Genomic DNA, 24293 nt, shown 5'->3' with positions numbered 1-24293 from the left:
GTTCTTATACAGTCATTACGGGGCTCTCGCACACAGTGTTGCCGATTTTGCGAGAGAAATAAGCAACCAGGTCTAGGAAAACAAGCCCAAAAGATGCAACTATAATACGCCACATGAGCACTTTAAACCTATAATATGCATCTGCTCTTTGAAAATAGCCAATCTACAAGCTCACGACGCGTTGTGAAATTGTGGATCTGATTTTTTCAAAAACTCTGCAATAAAATGTGTCATGTTTTGGAATATCGTTTTTGAAACTAACAACACAAATGCTCCCTGTGGCACAAAACATTTGCATGAACATATTTGAGAACCACTGGTTTAAATAATAATAACAATAAGAAGAAGAAATAAAATAGGAAACAAGCCTGTATAAGCAAGTACACCTTAGAAACAAGACCAAAAAACGCAACCCGCAACTAAACCAATATTTACAATCGACTTGGGGGGGGGGGGGGGGACTACAGAAAAACAAGCCCTAAGTCGCTTATAATAAGCGGACATGGCAACACTACTCTCGCACACCACACCCACTGTTCTGTGTGTGTTTTGGGTTCGGGAACAGTCACCGCGCAACGTGACCTCCAAGCCGCGTGCTGTTTATAACCGACCAATCAGAGCGTCGTGGGCGCGGCGAGGGAAAAAAGTTCCCCGCCGCCATCCAATCACGGTCCTCGCTTCGCTCCGTTCTGGTCCGTACACATGCACACGTGTATCCCTGCGTGTACTATACTGTACTGAACACAAATGTCTCCCTAATAGTAATACACATACTGATCAGACCCAGAGACCAGACCGACACGACACCGACTCAAGGCGACGTTTACTGAAGTCTGTGCTGTTCCCCCCCCCAAGAATTCCTGGATATTGCATTGATTATTCGTGGGACATCATCAAAGTGCTTGACCACATTTTGAAACATAAGGTAAGGACCAACAGAATGTTTCGATCGGTGTTTGTTTGTGATGGTTCTGGCTGGGCGGTGGGCTATGCCTATGTGATTGCTGTTGACTATTCAACTTCCAGATAAAGGCTGAGCTTTAAATGATTCATAAAATGTAATACGGTTGCCAACATTGTAGTCTAATATGTTGTACTTTTTTTTTTGGTATCTCACCGTTCGGATCTATTGTCGAGGTTTATCAGTCCTTATCCTTAATAAATGTACATGCCCCCACCCCAGAACAGCATGTGACCTTGTAGCAAGAATTATGTTCATTTCCCAAAGTCAAACTATAATATAATAATCGTAGCATGAGTTCTATGAGTTCTGCATTTCATTGTCTCGAGATGTATGATTGTACAGCATGTCCTGGACATGCTGTACATACATGGATCATGGGTGCGTGCAGCACGACCCATGACTCACGACTCGTGCGATAGCCTTGGATCAAGACTATCATAGATGTATTTTCTATCGAGTCTGACTTTATCTTTCGTATCTATGATGTGATATGCAAATGTCAGAATGGATCAAATACATCTATAATAGTGTTGATCCAAGGCAAGGGCCGTACAGTGCAAGAGCGACGGTGACCAAAGGTGGCAAAAATACCTAAGCTGTGACAGGCCTATGTCATGTGGTGTTGTTTTTAGGGTAGGCCTATTTGTCACCGTACATTTGCACATAATATGACATTTGTCCTCTGGATTTTAAGGTTGGCATTGGCAATAGTCGTAGGTATGAGCAACACATTTAAAGGGCGGTCTGACAGTTTTAAGTATTCAGATTATTATAATAATGATATCAGGTGAAATCTAAGGTCCTACAGTCCACATTCGGCCACATATGACATGCATTTGCATTTGAACACTGCATTGTTCCACTTCCATCACTATTTGTTCCCCTGATTTGTCACAGGGGCAGGCCATTAATACAGCCGTTTTGCTGTTTAAAATGTCTTCGATAGTCTGACCTACATTTTTTATCCACTAGAGGCTGCACTTGAACTTGTGTGTCAGCTTGTTTACTTCTAGTTCATTTCTAGTTAGTAGCTATCAGTGGTGTAAAGTAACTAAGTACAGTTACCCAAGTGCTGTACTTAAGTACAATTTCCAGGTCTTTTTTTACTTTCTTCAGTATTTCCAATGTCCAATACTTTTACTTCTACTCCACTACATCTCAAAGACAACTATTGCATATTTTACTCCACTACAATTATTTGAAAACTTTAGTTACTAGTTACTTTATAGATTTTGTTTATTATTACAAAATATACATTAACCACTTCAGACCTATATAACGTTGGCTATTTGAAAATAGCATAATGACTGAGTACTTTTACTTTTGTTACTTTAAGTATATTTTGATACCAATTAAGTAAATTCCGGACTTTTACTTGTAACAGAGTATTTCTACATTGCCGTATTGATTGATGATGCTTTTACTTAAGTAAAAAGAAATAGTACTTTTTACACCACTGTTACAGATGAATATGCATCATTACACCCTGGGCCAAGTAGGCCTATACTAAACCTCTCTAGATATCCATGTGGAACTTTGTTAGCAAGAATGTTCCGTCCTTGGTGAATGACCCACATTGTTATTGTTCTCGGGTGTGTATTACTCTTTCACTTGAGCTGAATGCATGGGCATCTCACCAATCAGATATCTTCCTTTGAAATGCTGTCATGGCAAACCAGTCACTGCACCTGAGAGGCTGGTACACTTTTTTTGGTTTGTTCTTTTGCTATAGTCACATGTCACCTGTATACAGGCCGTCCCTGTGGCCTATATTGAGAGTTGTCAACAATATACAAGATGCCACCCTTGAGTGTTTTATTTGTGCCCCAAGCCAGCACAGCACATAGATGGTAAACCCCACAGCCAGGGATTATTATGAGCTAATTGTTTGTGTATCAATAAATTAGCGATATATGTGAGCAATATAGTGACACGCACACGCAATGAAAACATCACCACACTGTCCTTACTCCTGTAGGATGCTAATGTTATGAACTGAATATATAGGACCCCAATGAAAACAAAGCCCTCAGGGCGTTTTGTGTTATGTTTCATAGTACTCACTCAATGTCTCACTGATGGGAAAGCGCCCCCTAGTGTGATCTCAGAAGCATTATATTATACACTTCCTGCCTGGATCAAGGTCGCACCAGGCCATGACAGCAGGGTAGGCTATACCACAAGGAATGAGTCACAGAGAAAAGACAAAGGCGCCACTGGGGTGTGCATGCACACTACAGGTTCACATAGTCTGGGACTGACTCAGGCAGTACATTAAAATACATTATTGACACACTCGTTCCCAGTGGTATGTTGAAATGTGAGCATTGTGAGTGTTTGTGCATTTATTACTGGCAAAATGATGCCTAGCCGTTGTTCGTGTACAGCCTTGACTCTTTACAGTACGACTGGGTTATGTCCCTGTTTTACAGTAGCTACAAGAAAAGTACTTGCATTTTTACTTGCTGCATCCATCAGAAGACTCCACTTCAATTGCAAGCCAAAATTCAAGCTGACCTAATTTTCCCCAAGAGAGGATACTGGAAAGAAAACAAGGTTAGCTAGGGATAAAAGAGGAGGAGCTGGGGGCGACAGCCAGAGAGTTCAGTAGAGGACATCAGTGTGTGGTCCACAGCCCTATGATGCTATACTGTTGTTGCGCTAATGTAGTCTTTTTTGGCTTGCTGTCTATGATTTGTCATACTGTAGATTAGGCTATTGGTGCGTATGTTTTAACGTGGGACTGGGGTCATTCAATAGTATGATTCCCAGCTAAACACCCACAAAAGAGCTGATTTAATAAGCAATTTTGTATTTAAATTACATTACTAAATACTATGTCTTAAAAGTCTGTGCTATAAATGAACAGTGGTGGTGTAGTTATTCATAGACTTATTTCTATACTGAATTGTGTTTGTAGCCTAATCATGAACCATGATGATTCAGCATATACAATTCTCTCTTTGATGATAACTTGGAACAGACTACTGCTTAGAATCTAGGCTAATCACGAGTGAGACATTTTCATCCAAGAGTAGGAGAGCAATCTATCACTGAAGACCCACTTCTCTCCAGTGGCGTACCCACTGCATCCAACAAGCTTTGAACTGAGCAAATTGGACCTTCTGTTCCAGAGATAATGGCCAAAACATCTTGAAAACGGCCACTTTCGCCGGTTTTCGATCACCGATTTTCGATTGAGTTGAAATGTCTTTTTTGGGGGTAATGGAGGCGGGGGGGTGAATCTCGCCTGCCCTAAATGTAAATCCTGGGGACGCCACTGCTTCTCTCATTGACACCAGAGCTCATTTTAAGTGTCGTCATACTTTCTCGCAGATCTACAAGCTCATAACGGAGCACATTGCGAGTCGACGCATTTTGAGCTTAATTGTAGATTGGCCATTTTCGCAGATTGTTGTACAATTAAGAAAATAGGGCTTAAGAGTGGTTATGCTCATCTTCAGAAGTATTTTTCTCTCTCAGGCTGACTTAAGCCCTACAGTATTATGCTTTGTCCTATGATGGTACAGTAGCCCACCTACAATGCGCAGCATCACAATGTGTTCAAGCTTGCAGATGCTATTTTTGAAAAGATAAATATTCCTCCCCACACACAATTGTGTGTTATCACTGCTGTTGTATCCTACTAGTCTCAAATGCCAGTTCTACTCCTCCCACCCAACACTCCCTGCTGACAGGTGCCGCCCCAGCCCGTAGGATTAATTTACGTGCAGTGATATCACCCTCCCCGCCTGGCTTCCCTACCCCGAACACGGGCCAATTGTGTTTGTATATAGACGGTAGACGCTCGATAAAGCCGGATGCACCGTAGTGGATTCAAACCCACAACCTCCGTGGTGGTGGGCAAAATACATATTTTCTGTTTTTTTTTTGCTTTCAATTACATGTCTAAAATAGGGATGCCAGGGTTATCAGACACCCCTTCCTATACAAACCCATTGTAACTTCAAGCTCCATTTTAACCATGATAGATTCATCAAAAACACCTGTCCTTGGTTCTGGTGACTGACATTGTCCTTCTAATGCGTAAGGAGACCATATTTTTTCGATTGCTGTTTTCAATATTTTTTGATTTTTGGGGGGGAAATGAAAATAAATAATAATTAAAAATAATAATAAAATGAATGAAAAAGTTATTGAAAAAATACGGTCTCCTCACGCATTAGAAGGACAATATCAGTCACCAGAACCAAGGACGGGTGTTTTCAATTAATCTATCTATCATGGTTAAAATGGAGTTTTAAATTACAATAGGTTTGTATAGGAAGGAGGCGTGTCTGTCAAAATGTATATCAAATATCTAAATACTGAATCAAGCAACTTAAAAACGGTCTGGGGTCCCTGTCTTATGCCCGAGTAGACGTTAAAATGACCCCAAACATTTTTTAAAGTGAAAATCCCCTTTAACCTCTGTGTTCTCCTCAAACAACACCAACTTGCTAATCCAGTCGGACCATTTACCAAAAATGTACTGGCATTAATTACACTGTGCCAACATCTCAACTTCAACTTCACGTCTATTGTTGTCACGTTGAAGATTTTCAGGGCAGGTGTAAGAGTGGGTGACCCATTTACCCATTTTATTAGACTAGACTAGAGAAAGAATAAAAGGGAAAAGTCAGATACAGGACAGCAATATCAAATTAAATATACATTATGCTGCGTGCCAAAATAAAAAGGCAGGGGGGCAAAATATCACAGTCTTAATTGTGCAAGTAATGCAGCACTTGGCGGCAGATATCAGACATGTATTAGTATACATACATTGTGTCAAGTCTCCTTTAAAAGCCCCTGAAATGCATCCACGCATTCATTGTAAAATCGTACCTCGGTACTATTTGCAAACTGTTAATAAAGCATTCAATCAATCGATCAAAGAAATGCATCCATTCATGGAGTGCTAGGCTTTTTATTGTATTTTCCTTATTTATAGGATATATATATATATATATATATATATAAACATAAGTTTGAACAAAACTGTGAACTACAGTATGCCTCTATAGGCATCCTTCCCACTTGCATGTTGACTGACATGTAGCGAAGAAGAGCCAAAAGCTATATTCATCCCATGGTAATTGCGTGGGACCCTTTGTCTTCATGTGTAGCACTAGTATGTACAGTACAGCATGTACTGTTCTACATATAGGCACGCCGCTGCACATAGGATGTACACACAGTAGGTGGATCTGCCCCACTGTACAGTCCATGGATCTGCCCTGTGGCGCACCCACACACACCACTGACACAATGTATAGCATGCAGTCACAAGTGTTGCCAGATTCTGTGAGAGAAACAAGCAACCAGGTCAAAAGAAGAGACTATGGGCCCCATGATCACTTTCATCTCATTTCATTTCAACACATCGGCTATTTGAAAATAGACGATCTACAAGCTCACAGTGCGTAGCGATGCAACACGTTGTGGGCTTGTAGATCTGCTATTTTCAAATAAAATCTTGCACATTTTTGAATAGTTTAACAATGCAAATCTTGTATGGGTGTCTGGCACAAAATATTCCAGATGGGGGGGTCTGCGGACAAATTATGTTTGAGAACCACTGGTTTAAACAACATTTAGGAAACAAGACCAAATAAGCAACTAAATGTTAGAAACAAGACCAAAAAACAGCAACCACCAATATTTACAACCAAGCATCTTCACAGAAAAACAAGCCCAAAGTCGCCTATAATAAGCGGACGTGGCAACACCGCTGACACAATGTAAAGCATGCAGTCTCCTGCACTGCCTCGCGTTCCAATGTTCCACTTCAGCGTCCAATGGGAGCAGAGGGTGACGTCTACGCGCTTGTCATTGGCTCGACGCGTCAGCCAATCGGCGACGGGCTGAGGCTTGCGGAAAGCACAGCCGCGTACACGTGCCTTGTGTATGTACGTACATACAGTACCAATGTGTATGTGTGTGTGTTGTCGTGTATCTGCAGCACTCGATGTTCAAAGCAGTCGCTATCTCGCTGATCAGCAACAGTGAAACGGGACATTCTTTTTTTATTATCGGACGTATCCGCTAAAATCACGTACAAGAATAACTGTAGTTGGTGAAAACTAAGGATTTTCTTACGGAACGGAAGGAATAATGAGACAAAGTGGAGTTTCATATTGTTTATGCTGAAAGCCACGACACTCCACTACAACCAGACAGACGGCCGTCTGCACACCGTGGTAGGGAATTAATTTGCAGCTGAACACCGGTGGTGGAAAAAAAAAAGTATTCACATGTTTAAAGTATCACTACTGCAATGTGAGCTTGTAGATCGGCTATTTTCAAATGTCCAAAATGTATATAGGGCTGAAGTGGTTAATGTATGTTTTGTAATAATAATCTAAATCTACAAAGTAACTAGTAACTAAAGCTGTCAAATAATTGTAGTGGAGTAAAAAGTACATTTGTCTTTGAGATGTGGAGATTTTCTGTAAAAGTACAGAAAATTGGAAAGTTTAAAAAACTCAAAATTGTACTTACGTACAGTACTTGAGTAAATGTACTAGTTACTTTACACCGCTGCTCGATAGATTTGTATGAGAATATAATGTATATGGTTGTGCCAATGGCGTTAGAGATGTCAGGGAAGGAGCGATCCATCCACGGCTAAATTTGATTCTCAGTGTCATCAGCATTTAATTCTTATTTATTGACTGCTAAGTGTGTGAGTTGATGCGTCTTAATATTTCGTAATAATAGGATATGTATCATACATTGGGATGTTTATAGATTAATACTAAACCTACGTCAGATGAATAGCATTCGTTGTTTAGGGTTGGACTTTCCCTTCTGAAGTAACACGGCCTGCCACCAGTTATAAAGCTGGTCTAACGTTGTAATTGCAAGTCATCACTCCCTTATGCCTTCTCCAGCCAGTATGACAACAGATACAGGGTTTTTGATGGCTCTATATACTCTCATACAGTGGTTCTCAAACCTTTTAATTTCAAGGACCCCCATAACTCTGAGAATGTACAAATGGTACCAAATGGACCCTTGTACACTCTCAGCGTTACAGACTTGTAAGGGTCCATTTGGAACCCCCCCAAGGAACCCTGGCGGTCCCTGGACCCCACTTTGAGAACCACTACTGTAATGGCAAGTAGACCTGTGTGTGTGCAGTGGATGAAACATTGACAGGGTTTAAACACGATAAGATAAACCTTTTATTGATCCCTGTGCGGAAATTAAAGTGTCGTAAGCAGCAACGACAGTAGGTGACGTGAAACACTTGATAGGTAGGTAAGAGTAGAGAGATGAGGTCAAATAAAAATAAACAGACAGACGCTAGACATTGCACTTGGTCTGACTGAGCTGACATGTGTATATTATGTAATGTTGACGGTGGGTGAACACAATGGCCCGCCCCCTAATGTTAGTTCTTGCTTTGAAGGAAGGCGGCAGTGTGTTTGCATAGAGCTCATGGTTTTAGTGAGTGCGTTTCCTGTGAATGTGGGAGAGGGGCCATGTCTGTTCCATGCATGGGTGTCCCAGCGCAGGCCATAGATGACTGTTCCTTGTATGGGTGGCCCAGCACAGGCCATAGATGACTGAGTGGGTGGTTATTAGCCGGGACAAGGATGGTATATCCAGGTATTCTATTAGCATGTGCAGGCCTGCCTGCCTTCTATTGGTCCTGTCTGTCTCTGGTGTGGCCCGTGGAAGTATGCATGGATGGCAGTCTGTCTTGATGCCCACTCACAGCTTGCCTTCAGCCATACTTGGCCATCTCTTTCACCCAGCTCCGCCTCGCACACAGGGCAAGCCATGTGTTAGTGTGCATTGTCTATCTGACTCTATATATATATATATATATATATATATATATATATATATATATATATATATATATATATATATATATATATATATATATATATATATATAAATAATAATTATATTATATATTATTTGTATGTAAATATCATGATTTTAAGTAATATTGCACAGCTCTTCATTAAAATGAGGTGATCCAGGCTAGATGCTTGCCATGGCAAATACACTGGGTAGGATCTGGCTGGGTGCCAGTGTTGACTGTACATACAGTACATACATTAGTCAAAGCTGTCGTGTACAGATGCTACATGAACAACCTGTAGGGGACGCGATACGTTGATCTGGAGGTGGTATAGTAGTGAAGGCTAAGGCTTCGTCTCAAAAGCATTAGGGGACATATGTTTTGCCAATGAATAAATAGCACTTGACTCATATCTGTTTATGTGGTGTTCAGATATACAGTACACCTTCTGGTGATAAACGTTCAGAAATATATGGCCCCTCCACTTCCCTCTGTAGGCTTATTTTGACTGTCCTCTTAATACAAGGGGACTTACCTATGATGACTAATAGATACTTATCTATTTTCAGAATTAGGCTTGCATGCAAGTGATGAGACTCCCATCCATGCTGTGCCATTAGGTGCCAAAATAAGACTGTTGCCAAGTATCAAAGGCAGAGTGTGTACTTGCAGAGAAATTGATAATGTTTGCTAAATGGCAATGCTAAATGTTTACTCAATTTAAGAGGTGAGGTTCTGAACTGTCTGCTTTTATTGCAATGAAGGGAAATATCAAGACAAAGATGGATATAGCTTGTTAAACTGTTACACAGAAAACAGTTAGGGGTAGGGGCTGTCTGGACATATTTTGACGTTTCTACTGTGATAAATTGGGCTATTATTATTTGTATTATTCCTTAGCTTTGCTCCACAGGAAGTATTGAACTTAACCATTGCAACAACCACTCTGAGAAGCTGTGTGCACCTAGCATAATTTTCTCTTCTCTTTTTCTCTCCCATCAGGTGGCCATTAACAGCTCAGGCAAGAAGAGAAGGCAAGTCATCTCGCCATCTCCCAGCCCATCTGTCAGAACACTTTTGCCAAGACAGTTTCATGAGCAGAAATCTCCTTTCAGCATATCACTTTGGAAGCCAGTGATACTTTTACCTGAAAGCCTTTTTATTTGGAGGATTTCGCAGTTTTGTTCTTGAAAGACATCACTGTCCGAGAACCCTCAAAGGAGGGTTGTTGTCATTTTGATTTCTCATGAGAAATCATGGTTTTCTCTCCTTTAAGTCTCTTCAATAATCCACCAGCAATTATGACAGGCCTGTGTAGACATAGTAGTCCCACCTAAAGAAGTGAAAGTAGACCTGATATTGCAGTCGCGTCCTCCTTGTCTAAAGCCACCAGTTTTGTCCAACTCTAGTATGAGTTATGACAACTCCAAATCGGCCCCTAGCAGCAACACTCGGGGCCGAGTGACGAGGGCAGACGAGAAAGAGAATGAGGAAGAAGTGAGCTCAGGAGGATCCGGCTCTCCGAACAACATCGGCGGCCAGCCAGGCTCCATTGTTGCCATCCGGGAGCATGGAGGAGGAGCAGGAGTGGGAGCGAGAAGTTCGTCTCCCAGCGGAGCATCTGGTTCCGGTGGCTCGTCCGGGGACCAGAGGGGGCCCACCTCAGATGATACGGACGGCCTCTCCAGCGGGAACGACTCTGGGGAGAGGGAGAGCAAGAGAGGGAGGGAACGGGAGAACAGGTCCCGCGGGCACCAGTCCACGCACAGCTCGCAGTCCCACAGCTCCTCAAATGGCAAGGACTCTGCCATAATGCTGAGCAACAAGAGGTAAGAATACGTTAGGTAGAATGAAATATTAACCCATTGAGACCCGAAGCCGATTCTACATGTCTCCTAAATCTCAACAGTTTTCTGAAAAACATGTTTCTATATCAGTGGCGTTCAATCTTTTTCATGTCAAGGACCCCCAAAATGATATGTATTTGGCCACAGACCCCCATCAAAATATTTTGTTCTTGGGACCCCCCCAGAAGCAAAGATTTGAGTTAAAAAGGTTCGCTTTAAAAATATATATATTCAAAGATTTGCACACATTTTCTTCTTAATGGGTTAAGGTAGAATGAAAATTAAGTGCACACATTATGCATTGAGGAAGAATCTCTCTCACTCCCTTTCTTTCTCTTTCACTCTCTCTCTCTCTCGCTCTCACAACATGTCGCGTTGTGAGCTTGTTTCGCCAAATGTTAACAGAATAGGGACGCTAGGGTTCATTTGGTTAAGAAGCCTTTGAAGGAGATGTAAGCCAGCACAAAAGATTCACAAAAATGAGGCAGTTCTGGTGCTATACTCCTCTTATATAACATCACCTGGAGGAAGTTAATGGCACTCACTTCACCTCCCAGTGCCTTAATGCGCCTGCTGACAAATATGCCCTCTCCCTCAGACCACTCACATGGCAAAACACGCATCTTGATGACATACAAACCTCACCTCAGTGACAGTTACTAAGCAACCATTGACACGAACAAATCCATGCCATGTCCATTTGCAGATAAATGTAACCAGTGTTTTTTTATGATCAGCCAATGTGAATATCTACCATAATAATGTGGAATTGAAATGAGTTGATTTAGATTGGCTGTTGATTAAACATCACGAGCCCACCATACATAGTATGTAAATGCCATGAATGAATTTTGGTGACTTGTAAGTCTACTATGGTTATTACTGGCCTCATTAATCACAAGGACCCAGTACATTTCCACAAGGGAATTACTTTAGCGTGCTAATTTTTGAAATCCTGTGCGTATGAAAACTCTGAAGCATCAAGTACCACGTAGGACCACGTCTTTCACCAAAAAATTGATGTTGATAAAATTATAGCTTTCAATGGATGATTACGTTTTCGATCAGCCTTACAAAGGCCTGACTCTGACAGCTGCTCTGACTGCCTTCTTTTGACAGAGAAATCAAGGATTACATAATGAGGGACTTGTGTTTAAAGAGCGTATGCTGTAGGCATGTGGAACCATTTTGCAGAGCTTATTCAAAGCTTCAAATATTGTAATCTTTTTACAAATTATGGCTATGCTATGGACTATGGATATATGATATCAACTAGCAGTCTAAACCAAAGGAGTATGAAATAAAACATAAAACCAAGAGGCTTTGTTTAACTGCATAATTTGGGACGCATTAATTAACGATTAATCCACTGATGCTGAGACAAAAACTTCATAATGCAATTGTTCTTGAAATATGATTATATTTCAAATGAAAGTGTTAAAATAGGTAATTTGACCTCATCTAGTGCCAATTCTGTTAATCCCCCTAAATTCATCCTCTGGGTCAGGGGTTCTCAAAGTGGGGTCTAGGGACTCTCAGGGTTCCTTGAGGGGGCTTTGAATAGACCCTTACAGGTCTGTAACTCTGAGGTAACACTTCTGAACTCTCAGAGTCCTGGGGGTGTGTGAAATGTAAAAGTTTGAGATCCACTGCTATGTGTAGTTGGCATGTGTTTAAAACACTGGTCCTCTTCTTCCCAGCTCCAACTCCCAGAGTCTCTCGCCGCCCAGCGGCTCTCTGGCCTACAGCCTGCTGTCCACCAGCTCAGAGCGGGACCCCCCCTCCACCTCGGGTTGCAGCAGTGACCAGTCGGCCCGCGTCCAGACCCAGAAAGAGCTAATGAAGGCCCTGAAGGAGCTCAAGATCCGCCTGCCTGCCGAGCGCAGGGGCAAGAGCCACTCCAGCACCCTGGATGCCCTCAAGTACGCCCTGAACTGTGTCAAACAAGTCAGAGGTGAGAATCCTTTATCTAAATGTTTATTCAACAAGGTTCACCTTACTTGAACTAAGAATGAGGGTTACGACTCGAGGGGACAATAAGAGGCAGCATTGTAATCCTAAAGCCAGAGTAAAACTTGGCATACATACAACACAAGTTTCACCTCACTTAAACTAAGAGGGAGGGTTAATGGGGGACAGGAAGAGGCAGTGTTGTTGTAATACTAAAGCCAGAGTAAAACTTGGCATACATTACATACAGCACAAGTCTCACCTCACTTGAACTGAGAGTGAGGGAGGTTACTGGGGAACAGGAAGGGGCAGGGTTGTTGTAATCCTAAAGCCAGAGTAAAACTTGGCATACACTGTCATGCAACACACGTTTCACCTTACTTAAACTATAGAGTGAGGGAGGTTATTCGGGGACAGGAAGAGGCAGGGTTGTTGTAATACTAAAGCCAGAGGAAAACTTGGCATACACATGCAACACAAGTTTCACCTTACTTAAACTATAGAGTGAGGGAGGTTATTCGGGGACAGGAAGAGGCAGGGTTGTTGTAATACTAAAGCCAGAGGAAAACTTGGCATACACATGCAACACAAGTTTCACCTTACTTAAACTATAGAGTGAATCCTAAAGCCAGAGGAAAACTATTGCAAACGGTTGAACAGTTGGAGGATTGGGACAGCTGAGTCCTTCCAGGTCTGGGGCATTTTATTTATCCCATAGCTTAATGGGACTTTGTATATTGTAATATATATTATTAGGATGTTTTGCCATCTGCATTTATTTTTACTGCCACTTCTAACACATCACGCACCGCAAAGCGACGTGTTGTGAGCTTATAGATTAGCAATTTCTGCTATGTTTAAAATCTTTTGAACACCATTGAAAGTATAAAATAGAACTTAAGTGATTAAACCCAGGAGGAACCAGGTGTGTGTTTGTGTGTATTCATTCAATGTACATCAATGTGCGAGACTGATGGTGTATACAATTTCTCCAGCCAACCAGGAGTATTATCACCAATGGAGTGTGGAGGAGTGTCATGGCTGCAGCTTAGACCTGTCCACCTTCACCCTCGAGGAGCTGGACAACATCACGTCTGAATACACCCTCAAAAACACTGTAAGTTATGAAACTGTCACTATACCACAAATGACCCGTAAAACTGCACCGCCCACTAAACCTGGCTGAGTTCCAGGTCACCGCAAGGAGAGGTCATTCGAGCTAACAAGGTAATCAATCTTACAGTGGGAAATCCTTTGTAAAATTGCCTAGTTACCTCGAATGAACTCGCCTTGCTGTATACATTACATGATGTGAGCCTAATGGAAAAAAACTGTCTGGAATAGAGAGCCACGTCCATTTACAGTTTTGTGATTATGTTCTTCATCAAATGAATATCTCTGTAATAACTGCTGTAATATTCTGTCTGTGGATCTGGGCTCAGGACAATGAATGTCACAGTGACCAAATGGACCATAACATTTTAGCTTTGCTCATAAAAGCCACTTAAATTCAGCTATGTGAGATCAGGGCACATGCCTGATTTAATCTTACCCATTTCCAGGCAACCAACCATTTTTAGTATGTTATCTAACTGCCTCTGTGAGGAAGACACTCATTTTTAAACAACCAGTGCTCACTTTGTGCCATTGCAGAATGTGTGCCCAGAATAGAGAAGCTAGGGTTGATTTGGTTAAAGCAACTCAACTGCACCACTTAGTGGCCGTGGTCTGTATTTATTTATTTTGACAAAATCTTCATACAATTTTGCAATGCCATTTTGGATACTAATATCGTCAAACACTTTTACATTTTTTTATCTTGAGTATGGGAATATTTATATCAAACAAGAGTAAAAGTAGTTATCTGAGGAAAACAGTGACGGAACATACTGTAGCTATTCACAAAGATAAGACAGGAACTTGCTTGCGTCACCGGACTAAGCTGTACCCAAAACAATAGATACCAGGCCTGTCATGGCACAGAACATATCATGATGCCAAAGGAGAACATAATAACAATTGAATGTGTAATTCTACCATGATACTTCCACAACACTAAAAGCCCCCCCATTTGACAAAATCACATTGAATACTTTGGCATGTCACAATTATCGCAAATACATGAGCTATTCGCAATTATTATATAGCCCTAGCCCTATAGCCCTATATATAGCTTGACATCATCAGTCTCAACCTGCGTCTCCCCTGTCTCTTTATCCAGGATACGTTCTCCATGGCCGTGTCCTTCCTGACAGGGAAGGTGGTGTACATATCACCCCAGGGGTCATACCTGCTGCGCTGCAAACCCGAGCGCCTCCAAGGCACCGTCTTCTCGGAGCTGCTGGCTCCTCAGGACGTGAGCACCTTCTACAGCGGCACAGCACCCTGCCGCCTACCCCCCTGGGCCACCTGCATTGGCTCTGGTGAGAAAGCACTACATTTGGGTTGATTGGGAGGAGCAACGGTGGGTTTATGGGAAATTGAAAAGGTCTAAGAAGTCTGGGTTTACTCCTGATCAGAAGAAAGTGAAAATATTTAGTTTTTCAGAAAACTGTTAGGATTTAGAAGGTGTTTTTTGAATCGGCCTCAGGTCTAAATGGACTAGGCCTCCTATTTTTTCAGCTATTTGTACCCAATGTTCACCCCAGGATAGGGACGCTAGGGGTCATGTGGTTAAATTAACACGCAGGATTTTTCTGTGTACTAATCATGTCAATCTTGTCCCCCAGCCTCTCCTCCAATGGACTGCACTCAAGAGAAGTCCATGTTCTGTCGTATCAGCGCCGACCGGGCGCATGGCAGTGACCTGCGGTACTACCCTTTTCGCTTCACGCCCTACCAGCTGACCATCAGAGACTCCGACTTGGCCGAGCCACAGCCCTGCTGCCTGCTTATCGCCGAGAAGGTCCACTCTGGATACGAAGGTAATAACACTTAGAAAGAAGCAAAATGTTGTTTGTTATTTTGACAGCTGCTTTGATAGCTCAGTAGACAATGGCCGAGCGTGATTGTGAATGTTCAGACTGCTGTTGGTGTCTCTCCATAAAATGCTGTCGTAACGGAGGCTAAGGCAGTGATTTTCAATTTCCACTTTGAAAAGGATTGCCTTGTAAAGGCAAACAAATTGTAAAGGATAGGAAAATGGGGGGATCAGTTTAAATTAAATGAGGGAGATTGTTGGCATCCCTATTTTGGGCATGTTGTTTATGTCAGCCACAAGCCAATGATTGGAAGTCAGTGGGAAGTGTTAGAGTTAACAGTTCATTGTGTCCCTTCTGCTAGCGCCCCGTATCCCCACAGACAAGAGGATCTTCACCACCAGCCACTCGCCCAGCTGCCTCTTCCAGGAAGTTGACGAGAGGTCAGTACTCCCAACCGACCAGCCTGCTTTCTCTACAACAACAACATTCCACTGTGACGTTGTGTAACGTTGTACTTGTACCATGTGTGTGCAGAGCGGTGCCATTGTTGGGCTACCTACCTCAGGACCTGGTAGGAACCCCCATTCTGCTCTACATCCACCCTGAGGACAGACCCGTGATGGTGGCCATTCACAAGAAGAGTAAGTCCTATCATCTTTGTCTTCTACTCTACTCGCAATGGGTGATGTGACAGGAGCCCTCCGCTGTACTGCACTCTCTCCTGTTCTCTTACACTCAGTAATGTTCTCTCTCTGTCGCCTCATCTTGTCACCTCAGTTCTGCAGTTTGCAGGCCAGCCGTTTGACCACGCGCCTCTGAGGATGTGCGCCCGCAACGGCGAGTACCTGACCATTGACACCAGCTGGTCCTCCTTCGTCAACCCCTGGAGCCGGAAAGTGGCGTTTATCGTAGGACGTCACAAAGTCCGGACGTAAGTTCCCCCTCCCTCACTGCTGTGCACACCCACACTGTCATTTAAACTTTCTAGTGTAATATAGTGAAGAAAAACACAACGTAAACCTTATCTTTGGGGTCAAGGGCGCTTTTACCTTTCTAATCACCCACCTCTCTCCCTCCGTCTTGCCTCTCCAGGAGCCCGCTGAATGAGGACGTTTTCACCACTGGCTGCGAGAGTCGGGTCACCACACCGAAGATTGTCCAGCTGAGCGAGCAGATCCACCGACTCCTGGTGCAGCCGGTGCACAGCAACAGCTCACAGGGCTACAGCTCGCTGGGCTCCAACGGGTCCCGGTCCCGTGGCTCGCGGTGCTCGCACCAGCAGCACCTCAGCGCCTCATCCAGCGACAGCAACAGCCCGGCTATGGAGGACGCCCTCGTCACGGTCGCCTCACACAAACCTGTGAGTGATCAAATATAAGCAGCTATATGTACATCATGTCACATCATTTTGCCGCTTCCGCTTGTGTGACTGTTAAATACCAGAGAAGGTTTGTTGAATGGAAAACGTGTCTTGACTCTTGAATTATGCTGTGCTTGTTGCAGATGACATTCCAGCAGATTTGTAAGGACGTTCACATGGTCAAGACTAACGGGCAACAGGTCTTCATTGAATCACGCAACCGTCCACCACTCAGAAAACACACCAACACAGGTACAAGGGACAGGCAGTTGTTGTTGTGTAGAACTTACATCAATGCATTTTGGACAGAGGCTTTTTAAAGGACAGGATTATTTAGTTAACTATAAAGTTAAATGTTAAAAAAAAATTGAATCCACAGACTGAATATCATAGGTTCACGGTGCCATGGCACATGCCTGGTATCTATTGTTTTGGGTACAGCTTGGCCCGGTTACAGAAACAAGTTCCTCTCTGCTTTCTCCCTGCTTTCCTCAGCAAACTATTTACTCAGCTGAACAACTACCTTTTTCCCCCTGCCTCTCCAGGCACAGCAAATGGCCTCAGAACCACCAGGATTGATCCAATCAGAGCTCTACCTGACATCCCCTGTCCGCCCAAAGACCTGATCCCCGCACCCTTCGTACCAAAGGAGTCTCATACTGGCTACTCCTACCAGCAGATCAACTGTCTGGACAGCATCATAAGGTAAGGCGGGCACACTGGTTCAGATGACCCAATTTACATGGCTAAATGCACAACCTGAGTAAAATAATAAATATGTTGTAGGGCTGCAATTATCTATTATTGTATTGATTACTTTGTTTGAATAATCGAGAAATGTGCATTTTTATATCGGTTTTTATAAATTTGTTATATATCAACGACTCGATTAACCGTTATGTTATACTTGTCATAAATGAAACGAATGCGCAGGTTTTCATGATCATCTGACTTCTGTGTGCTTCCAGGTACTTGGAGAGCTGTAACATTCCTAATACGGTCAAGAGGAAGTGTGGCTCCTCCTGCACCTCCACCTCTGACGATGACAAACAGCAGGAGTGCAGTGGCACCAAAAAAGGTAGATTCTATTCTTACATCTTTCAATTATCAAGTCATTACCCCCACCTATTTTAGTCGTTAGGCCAATTACCCCCCCATGGTTTTTGTATAGTCCCTGTCACGACCAACCCCTATTAGTTGGTCTTGGGGAGCGTGTAGACAACCACGTGTCTCCTCACATGGAGTCGCCAGCCGACAGTGGGGAGGTTCACCTGTAGCAGCTTCCCACCCATGAATACGGCCTATATAATGGCAGCTAATTAGACACACCAGGGGACCCCTGTAGAGAATCAACATTGTAGTTAGTTCTTGTCCGTATTGATTTGGCCTCCGAACAGAGAGCAAATCAGTCTGTGTACACCGGCTTACGCCGTGGTTAATGCTGCTATAATGAATACACACAGAATATACTGTTGCTCGGGTCATTGCAAGCCCATACATTGGGCTTGCCAAGAGTGACAATCAGAACACGTCAATGTATTTTACCTAGTCTTATATGATTTTTAAAGTCACTCAACAGACGTTTTAAAAGTATGTAAAAATGATCTGCCATGATCAGTAGTCTCATGTAGCCAGACCATCAGAGATCTCCATGTCTGGTGACATCTAAATTCTGTGAATGGGCTTGGACACTGGAGAGAACCAGCGGTAACAAACCTACACCCACTGCTATGAAAACCAATCCTGATGCCATCCCATATAAAGGACTGCCGCAAACTCTTTCCATTGGTTATTGTTTTTGCATTTACAAATGGTTTCCACACAGTTTTAACCCATTCACTGAATTTAGATCACCAAGACGTATCAGTAGGCGGAGATCTCCGCATAAAAAGAGAAAGAAAGAAAAATACTTTGAAAGGGGGCAGGGAGCACATATACTCTTTCTCCCTCATTGAGAAATTATGGATTCATTAATATCAAACAATGCAAACAATACGAGGACAGAGGAAACAAGGAAATATCATAAATGAGAGTGATGTTCATGTGAAGCCATTTCTTTCTCTGATTACGGACAGTGATGACACAGGGCTTTGTGACATAACCACTTCTAACTCAGTTTTTAAGGCAGTTCACAGACACCTTCCCTTTCAGCAGATAGATATGGGGGGGAAAAAACTCTTTCACGCAGATACAAGTCAGTATAGTCAAGGTCAAACCTTTTTGGGGACATTAACATAACAGGACAAAACCACTTGTGAGTTTAGGGGTTTTTAACTTGAGCTGGCTGTATGATTTTCTGCAGGAGCACCAGTGAGCCTAGGGCGGGAGCCGTCGCCACTGCCTCCTCTCATGGCCAGCAAGGCGGAGAGCGAGGTCTCCGTTACCTCCCAGTGCAGTTTCAGCAGCACCATCGTGCATGTGGGAGACAAGAAGCCTCCAGAATCAGGTGTGCAACAACGCTCAGCACACCTCCTTCTGTGCGAAACGCCCAGATACATTTAGTTACTTGTATTTTGTAAATCAGCCCAACTGTTTTATTCATTAGTTATGTTTCTGTTCCGTTCATCACAGACATCAACATGGAGGAGGCCCCTCCCACGCCCACGCAGGCGCCTGCCGCCACCACTCTGACCCCCGCTGTCAGCGCGGTGTTCACCCCTCGTCCACCTCCCGCCGCTCTTCCTCCCCCGCCGCCCCCTCAGTCCACCGCCCCCCAGCCAGAGAGGGACGGGGGATGGAGGAGTGCCGGAGGAGCAGGAGGCGGATCGAGCCGCTTCGGCCTGACGAAGGAGGTGCTGTCGGCCCACACCCAGCAGGAGGAGCAGGCCTTCCTCGACCGCTTCAAGGACCTCAGCAAGTTGCGCGTGTTCGACCCCACCGCCTCCTCCACCGTGCGCTGCCAGACCACACCCTCCAACCCTCTTGCCAGAGGTAGGGACAAGGGCCTCTCATGCAACACACACACACGCAAGCGATCCGCGCAAGCGCTCACCCAAACTGTTTCAGCATCGGAAGCTAACTTGCCTCCGTGTGATGTCCGGTCTTTCTCTCGTCTGTCTTTCCCAGGCGCGCGGTGCTCTCGTGACTACCCCAGCGCCAGGGGGGGTAGCAGCACGGGTCACAGGCGCGGTCGCGGAGGCAAGAGGATCAAGCACCAGGAGACGTCGGACCACCACAGCTCCATGGGACTAGGCAGCAGCCTCACCGCCAGCGCGGTTCATTCCCAGCCTCTGCCGCTCACCTTCGGGGCACACACCACGTCGTCCTCGTGGCCCACGTCTGTGGGCTCCCAAGCCAGCATGCCCTCCGTTCCATTCCCCACAGGCATGCTTCCTATGTACCCTATATACCCGCCTCTCTCTCAGCACATGCAAATGTCAGACCCGACACGCCTCCCCATGATGCTGATGCTGCCGATGCCGATTTTCCCCCAGCTGGGCGGGCCCATGACACAGCCCATGACCCAGCCCATGACCCAGCCCATGATCCAGCCCATGATCCAGCCCAGCACCGCCCATGGACACTTCTACAACCCCAACTTTCCCTACCCTGGACCCACGCTGTCCACTCCAACGATTATGCCCCCCATCGCGGCCCTTCCCGTGCCCACTCCCGCAACCCACGCCACTTCCCGCTGTAGTACGCCGCTGTCCTGTAGCCATACCCCGGCTGACCGCGATGGCGCCGAGTCGCCCCTCTTCCAGTCGCGATGCTCCTCCCCCCTCAACCTGGTTCAGCTGGACGAGACGCCGAGCATCACAGCGCTGGCTGCCTCGCAACAAGCCGCGCCTTCTGTGCAAGGGGGCGGCACCAACGGGCAGAGCTTGGCCAATCAGAGGAGCTCCACGGACACCTCCAAGGAGAACGAAAATGAAAACGTGAGTGTAGATTATTCTTTACTAGTTTAAAGGGGCTGTGCCATGATTTTGGTACTTACTCTGTTTATCATTTGCTGTTTGCTCCTGTTAAAATGTGCGAGGTTGTGTTTTTTATTTGTTTGTTAGCTGCAAGCTTATCCTCCCATTACATTAATATTGAAGGTGGTGAAAGTGATTTATTTTTTTTTATTTTTATTTTTTTGTTATTGTCTCCATCGTCATGTTCTTCAGGGCTTCCTCTCACTTTTCCCTTCCTTTGTTCCATCAGGCGGACAACGACGCCATGTCCACGTCCAGCGACCTGCTGGACCTGCTGCTGCAGGAGGACTCACGCTCTGGCACCGGCTCAGCCGCGTCCGGTTCAAGGTCCTCGGGGACCGGCTCCTCAGGGACGGGCTCTTCAGGGTCCGGCTCCGGTTCCAACGGCTGCAGTTCCTCAGGCACCAGTGGCACCAGTAAGTAGACATGGCACCATCCTGTGTTAACACCTTGATTTTCCACTAGCATCTGAGAGGAGTTTTCATCCCTATAGCAGACTCCAGTTCCCTATGGAAAACCTAGTTGGCATTGTGATCCACATCTCGTTATTATAATCACCCTCTTTTAGCCTCGATTCCATAAGTTACAACTGTTCTACGTAATAATAATCAAAAAAATAAACTAGATGAGAAGGAAAAAACAACTCTTTTAATGCATAGAACAAAATAATTAATTATGGTATCTGCTGTGTAGCATATTTTTAACGGAGGCTTAAAGGATACAATGAAAATGATATAGTAATGATGTAGTTATCATGGAGGCATCGTTAAAAACCTGTAAATGATGGGTTCTGCTGTATCTCCTCATTTTCTTATTACAACTAATGCCTTACCTTGCCTTATCACTAGATTGAGCCACATCTAAATGTCACCGTTTCATGTCTTTGCCCCTTCCAGGGAGCAGCCAGAGCAGTCACACCAGCAAATACTTTGGCAGCATCGACTCGTCTGAGAACGACCACTCCCGCAAGCAGCCAGCAGGGGGCAGTGGTGGCGACTCTGGCGAGGAGCAGTTCATCAAGTGTGTCCTGCAGGACCCCATCTGGCTGCTGATGGCCAACACTGACGACAAGGTCATGATGACCTATCAGCTTCCAGTCAGGTAAGACACGGTCCACCTATCAGCTTGTTGTTTTGGCTCACCTAAAATATTCTGGCTATTTGTAAAACTGTTACTTTTCAGTGTATCCAATGTAGATATTTATTTAATCACAAGTTCTTGTTATAGTTTCTTATTGTGACAGCAACAATAAGATAGAAATACCAAAACAAAGCAGTGCAATCAAATTAATTTGAAGACGAATGTAAACAGTTAACCTAACAGTGGTAACGGTGACAGCACCAGTTATCTGTCCGACATATGTTGACATAAGCATCCTGTGTATGACAGGGATGTGGAGGCAGTGCTGCGAAAGGACCGGGAGGCCCTGAGGAGCATGCAGAAGCACCAGCCACGCTTCACAGAGGAGCAGAAGAAAGAGCTGAGCCAGGTCCACCCCTGGATCCGCACTGGACGCCTGCCCAGGACCATCAATGTTTCTGTAAGTGTGCAAGACTACTGGCTAGTATTAATCCATTAAGACCTGGAACGCATCTGTGTCAGCTAAAAAAAAAGCATTATTTTACACTTTGGCTATTCAAAAATAGCAGATCTACAAGCTACTGTACTGATACATAGCGCGGCACAGAGTGCTGCGCTATGAACGTTCACCTGTTTTTGGCAAATGTTTGCCTATTATAACGTGCCCAGAATAGGGATGCTTGGGTTCATGTGCTTACGCTTGGGTTCATGTGCTTACACACAACTAACCCCCGCCTCCCCCTTTCTCTGGCTTCCAGGCCTGTACAGGATGCAAGACCCCCCCTGCAGCGGCCCCCTTTGACATGGAGATCCACGAGATGGAGCTGTGCAGTGCCTCGGACACCACTCTGGAGGCCAAGAAAACCCTTCCGTCCTCCGACACAGCAATGGACGAAGCCCACGACAACGAAGGGGCCAAAAGGCAAAGCAACGACCAGGAAATGACACTCGAGGAACAGGAGGTGACCTCGCTGGCTGCGGGTGGAAGGGAGGGCGACAAGGTCAGCTGTGACCCCCACTGAGAAGCGCCAAAGATCAATGACTTCAGTATTGGTGACCTCACCACAACAGCCGTGTTTTCCATAGACATATGTTTATGCGCATTTTGAAGATATCGCATTAGGAAATGCCATAACTCGCGACATGGAAACGGCAAGATTCGGAAGGAGCTTCTACCCTCAAGAAGTGCACATTCCATGTTAACACTTGCCTATATACAGTAAATATGTATAGATGATGTCAGCAGACTGTGTGTAATTTGTACAGTTGTTTTATTTGATGGAGTCCGCTGACATGTACAATCGGCTGCTATTTATTGGGTCAAGTGACCGTTCAGCTCATTATTCAAAGATGGAGTTGAAAGACATTGAATGTGTTACAAAAGTGGCACTTTATTGAAGGTGGATGTGTCTCTCGGGGCTGTACTCCCTAGGGGAACAATGTCCTTTGTACAGTCTATTATCCTCTTTGCAGTGTGTGTGTGTGTGGGGGGGGGGTTCCTCTGCCTACCTCTCTGGTCTTTCTTCTCTCGTTGAATGTAACCCAGGAGGTTATATGGGTTTAGTGCCACACACTCATCTGGATTCTGCCCTGTCCCCACAACGACTTTTTCATGATTAAGCTCGGGGAAAGAGTAGTAACTAACCTCCACTGTGTATAAATACGTTGTACATTGAGAAGCAGGTCGACTTTATTTTGTAAGCATTGTGTATATTTTTCTACTCCCTGGCTGCCACTGTAAATGGCGAGAAAAGAAATGCCTGGAAAGAAAGGTCTTGTATTGTAAATAAAAAGTGTATGTAAAGAAAAGAAGAAGAAAACTGATCAACAAAAAAAAGGTGGATCTTTAACCTTGAATGACTATTTTGAAAAACCATATGTCAAACAATCCCTCCCTTTCCTCCCTGGGAAAAGAGAGACTTAAGTCTTGTGACACCACAATCTTATTCCTGATGATTGGACAATTGGATGTTTGGACAAGGTGGTTGTCACCTAGAGATCAGACTGACCGGACAGTCAGTGTTTATCTTCGGCTGGGCATTACCTCTGTACGATGCCGACTTGGAGTCGCGTCGTCACCACACCTTGGAACATTTATTTTACGCCATGCCTGACAATGGATATCGCTGATCGCTCACATTAGAAGTATGTATGTGAGCGCAAACCGACGAGAACCTTTGCGCCGATGAGAGGTGCCAGAATCAGTGACATTGTTTACCAGGTCGGTGAAGGAGAGACGGACATTTGAATACCTGAGAGTGTTTTCCTATCTTTTAATATGCTCTCTTGTCCTCTCTCTCTTTCCTTTCTGTGGTGCTGTTTTGATCATGTGGTGAACTATGCTTTATGGCGTCAGTGGTGTCTGCGACAAGTTTCTAAATATTTTTGTGAACTTTGTACAAAAAATTCAAAAAGACAATAAAATGAAATGA

At 44.4% G+C, this 24293-nt stretch overlaps 1 protein-coding gene across 4 annotated transcripts; it reads left to right on the top strand.

Moving 5' to 3' along the window:
• Window positions 1-757: 757 nt before the first annotated feature.
• per1b (period circadian clock 1b) lies at window positions 758-24293 on the top strand. Of its 4 annotated transcripts, XM_084042207.1 has the most exons (20): window positions 758-925; window positions 9789-10615; window positions 12334-12587; window positions 13579-13700; window positions 14805-15006; window positions 15313-15507; window positions 15866-15944; window positions 16039-16145; window positions 16282-16435; window positions 16597-16864; window positions 17008-17116; window positions 17410-17569; window positions 17833-17942; window positions 19167-19310; window positions 19436-19795; window positions 19931-20742; window positions 21011-21197; window positions 21678-21882; window positions 22171-22321; window positions 22620-24293. In XM_084042207.1, the coding sequence occupies exons 2-20, from the start codon at window positions 10197-10199 to the stop codon at window positions 22881-22883; spliced, it is 4302 nt and encodes a 1433-aa protein (XP_083898333.1). In that variant the 5' UTR covers window positions 758-925; window positions 9789-10196; the 3' UTR covers window positions 22884-24293. The 4 variants fall into 4 exon arrangements, with proteins under 4 accessions (XP_083898333.1, XP_083898331.1, XP_083898334.1 ...); XM_084042205.1 differs by having other exon boundaries at window positions 19436-20742; XM_084042206.1 differs by lacking the exon at window positions 758-925 and adding an exon at window positions 6942-7167 and having other exon boundaries at window positions 19436-20742.

This window comes from Gymnoscopelus microlampas (genome assembly GCF_963454915.1).
Source record: "Gymnoscopelus microlampas genome assembly, chromosome: 19".
Lineage (NCBI taxonomy): Eukaryota > Metazoa > Chordata > Actinopteri > Myctophiformes > Myctophidae > Gymnoscopelus > Gymnoscopelus microlampas.
Note: the sequence above shows the minus strand (reverse complement) of the source record. Positions and strands in the feature narration are given on the sequence as shown.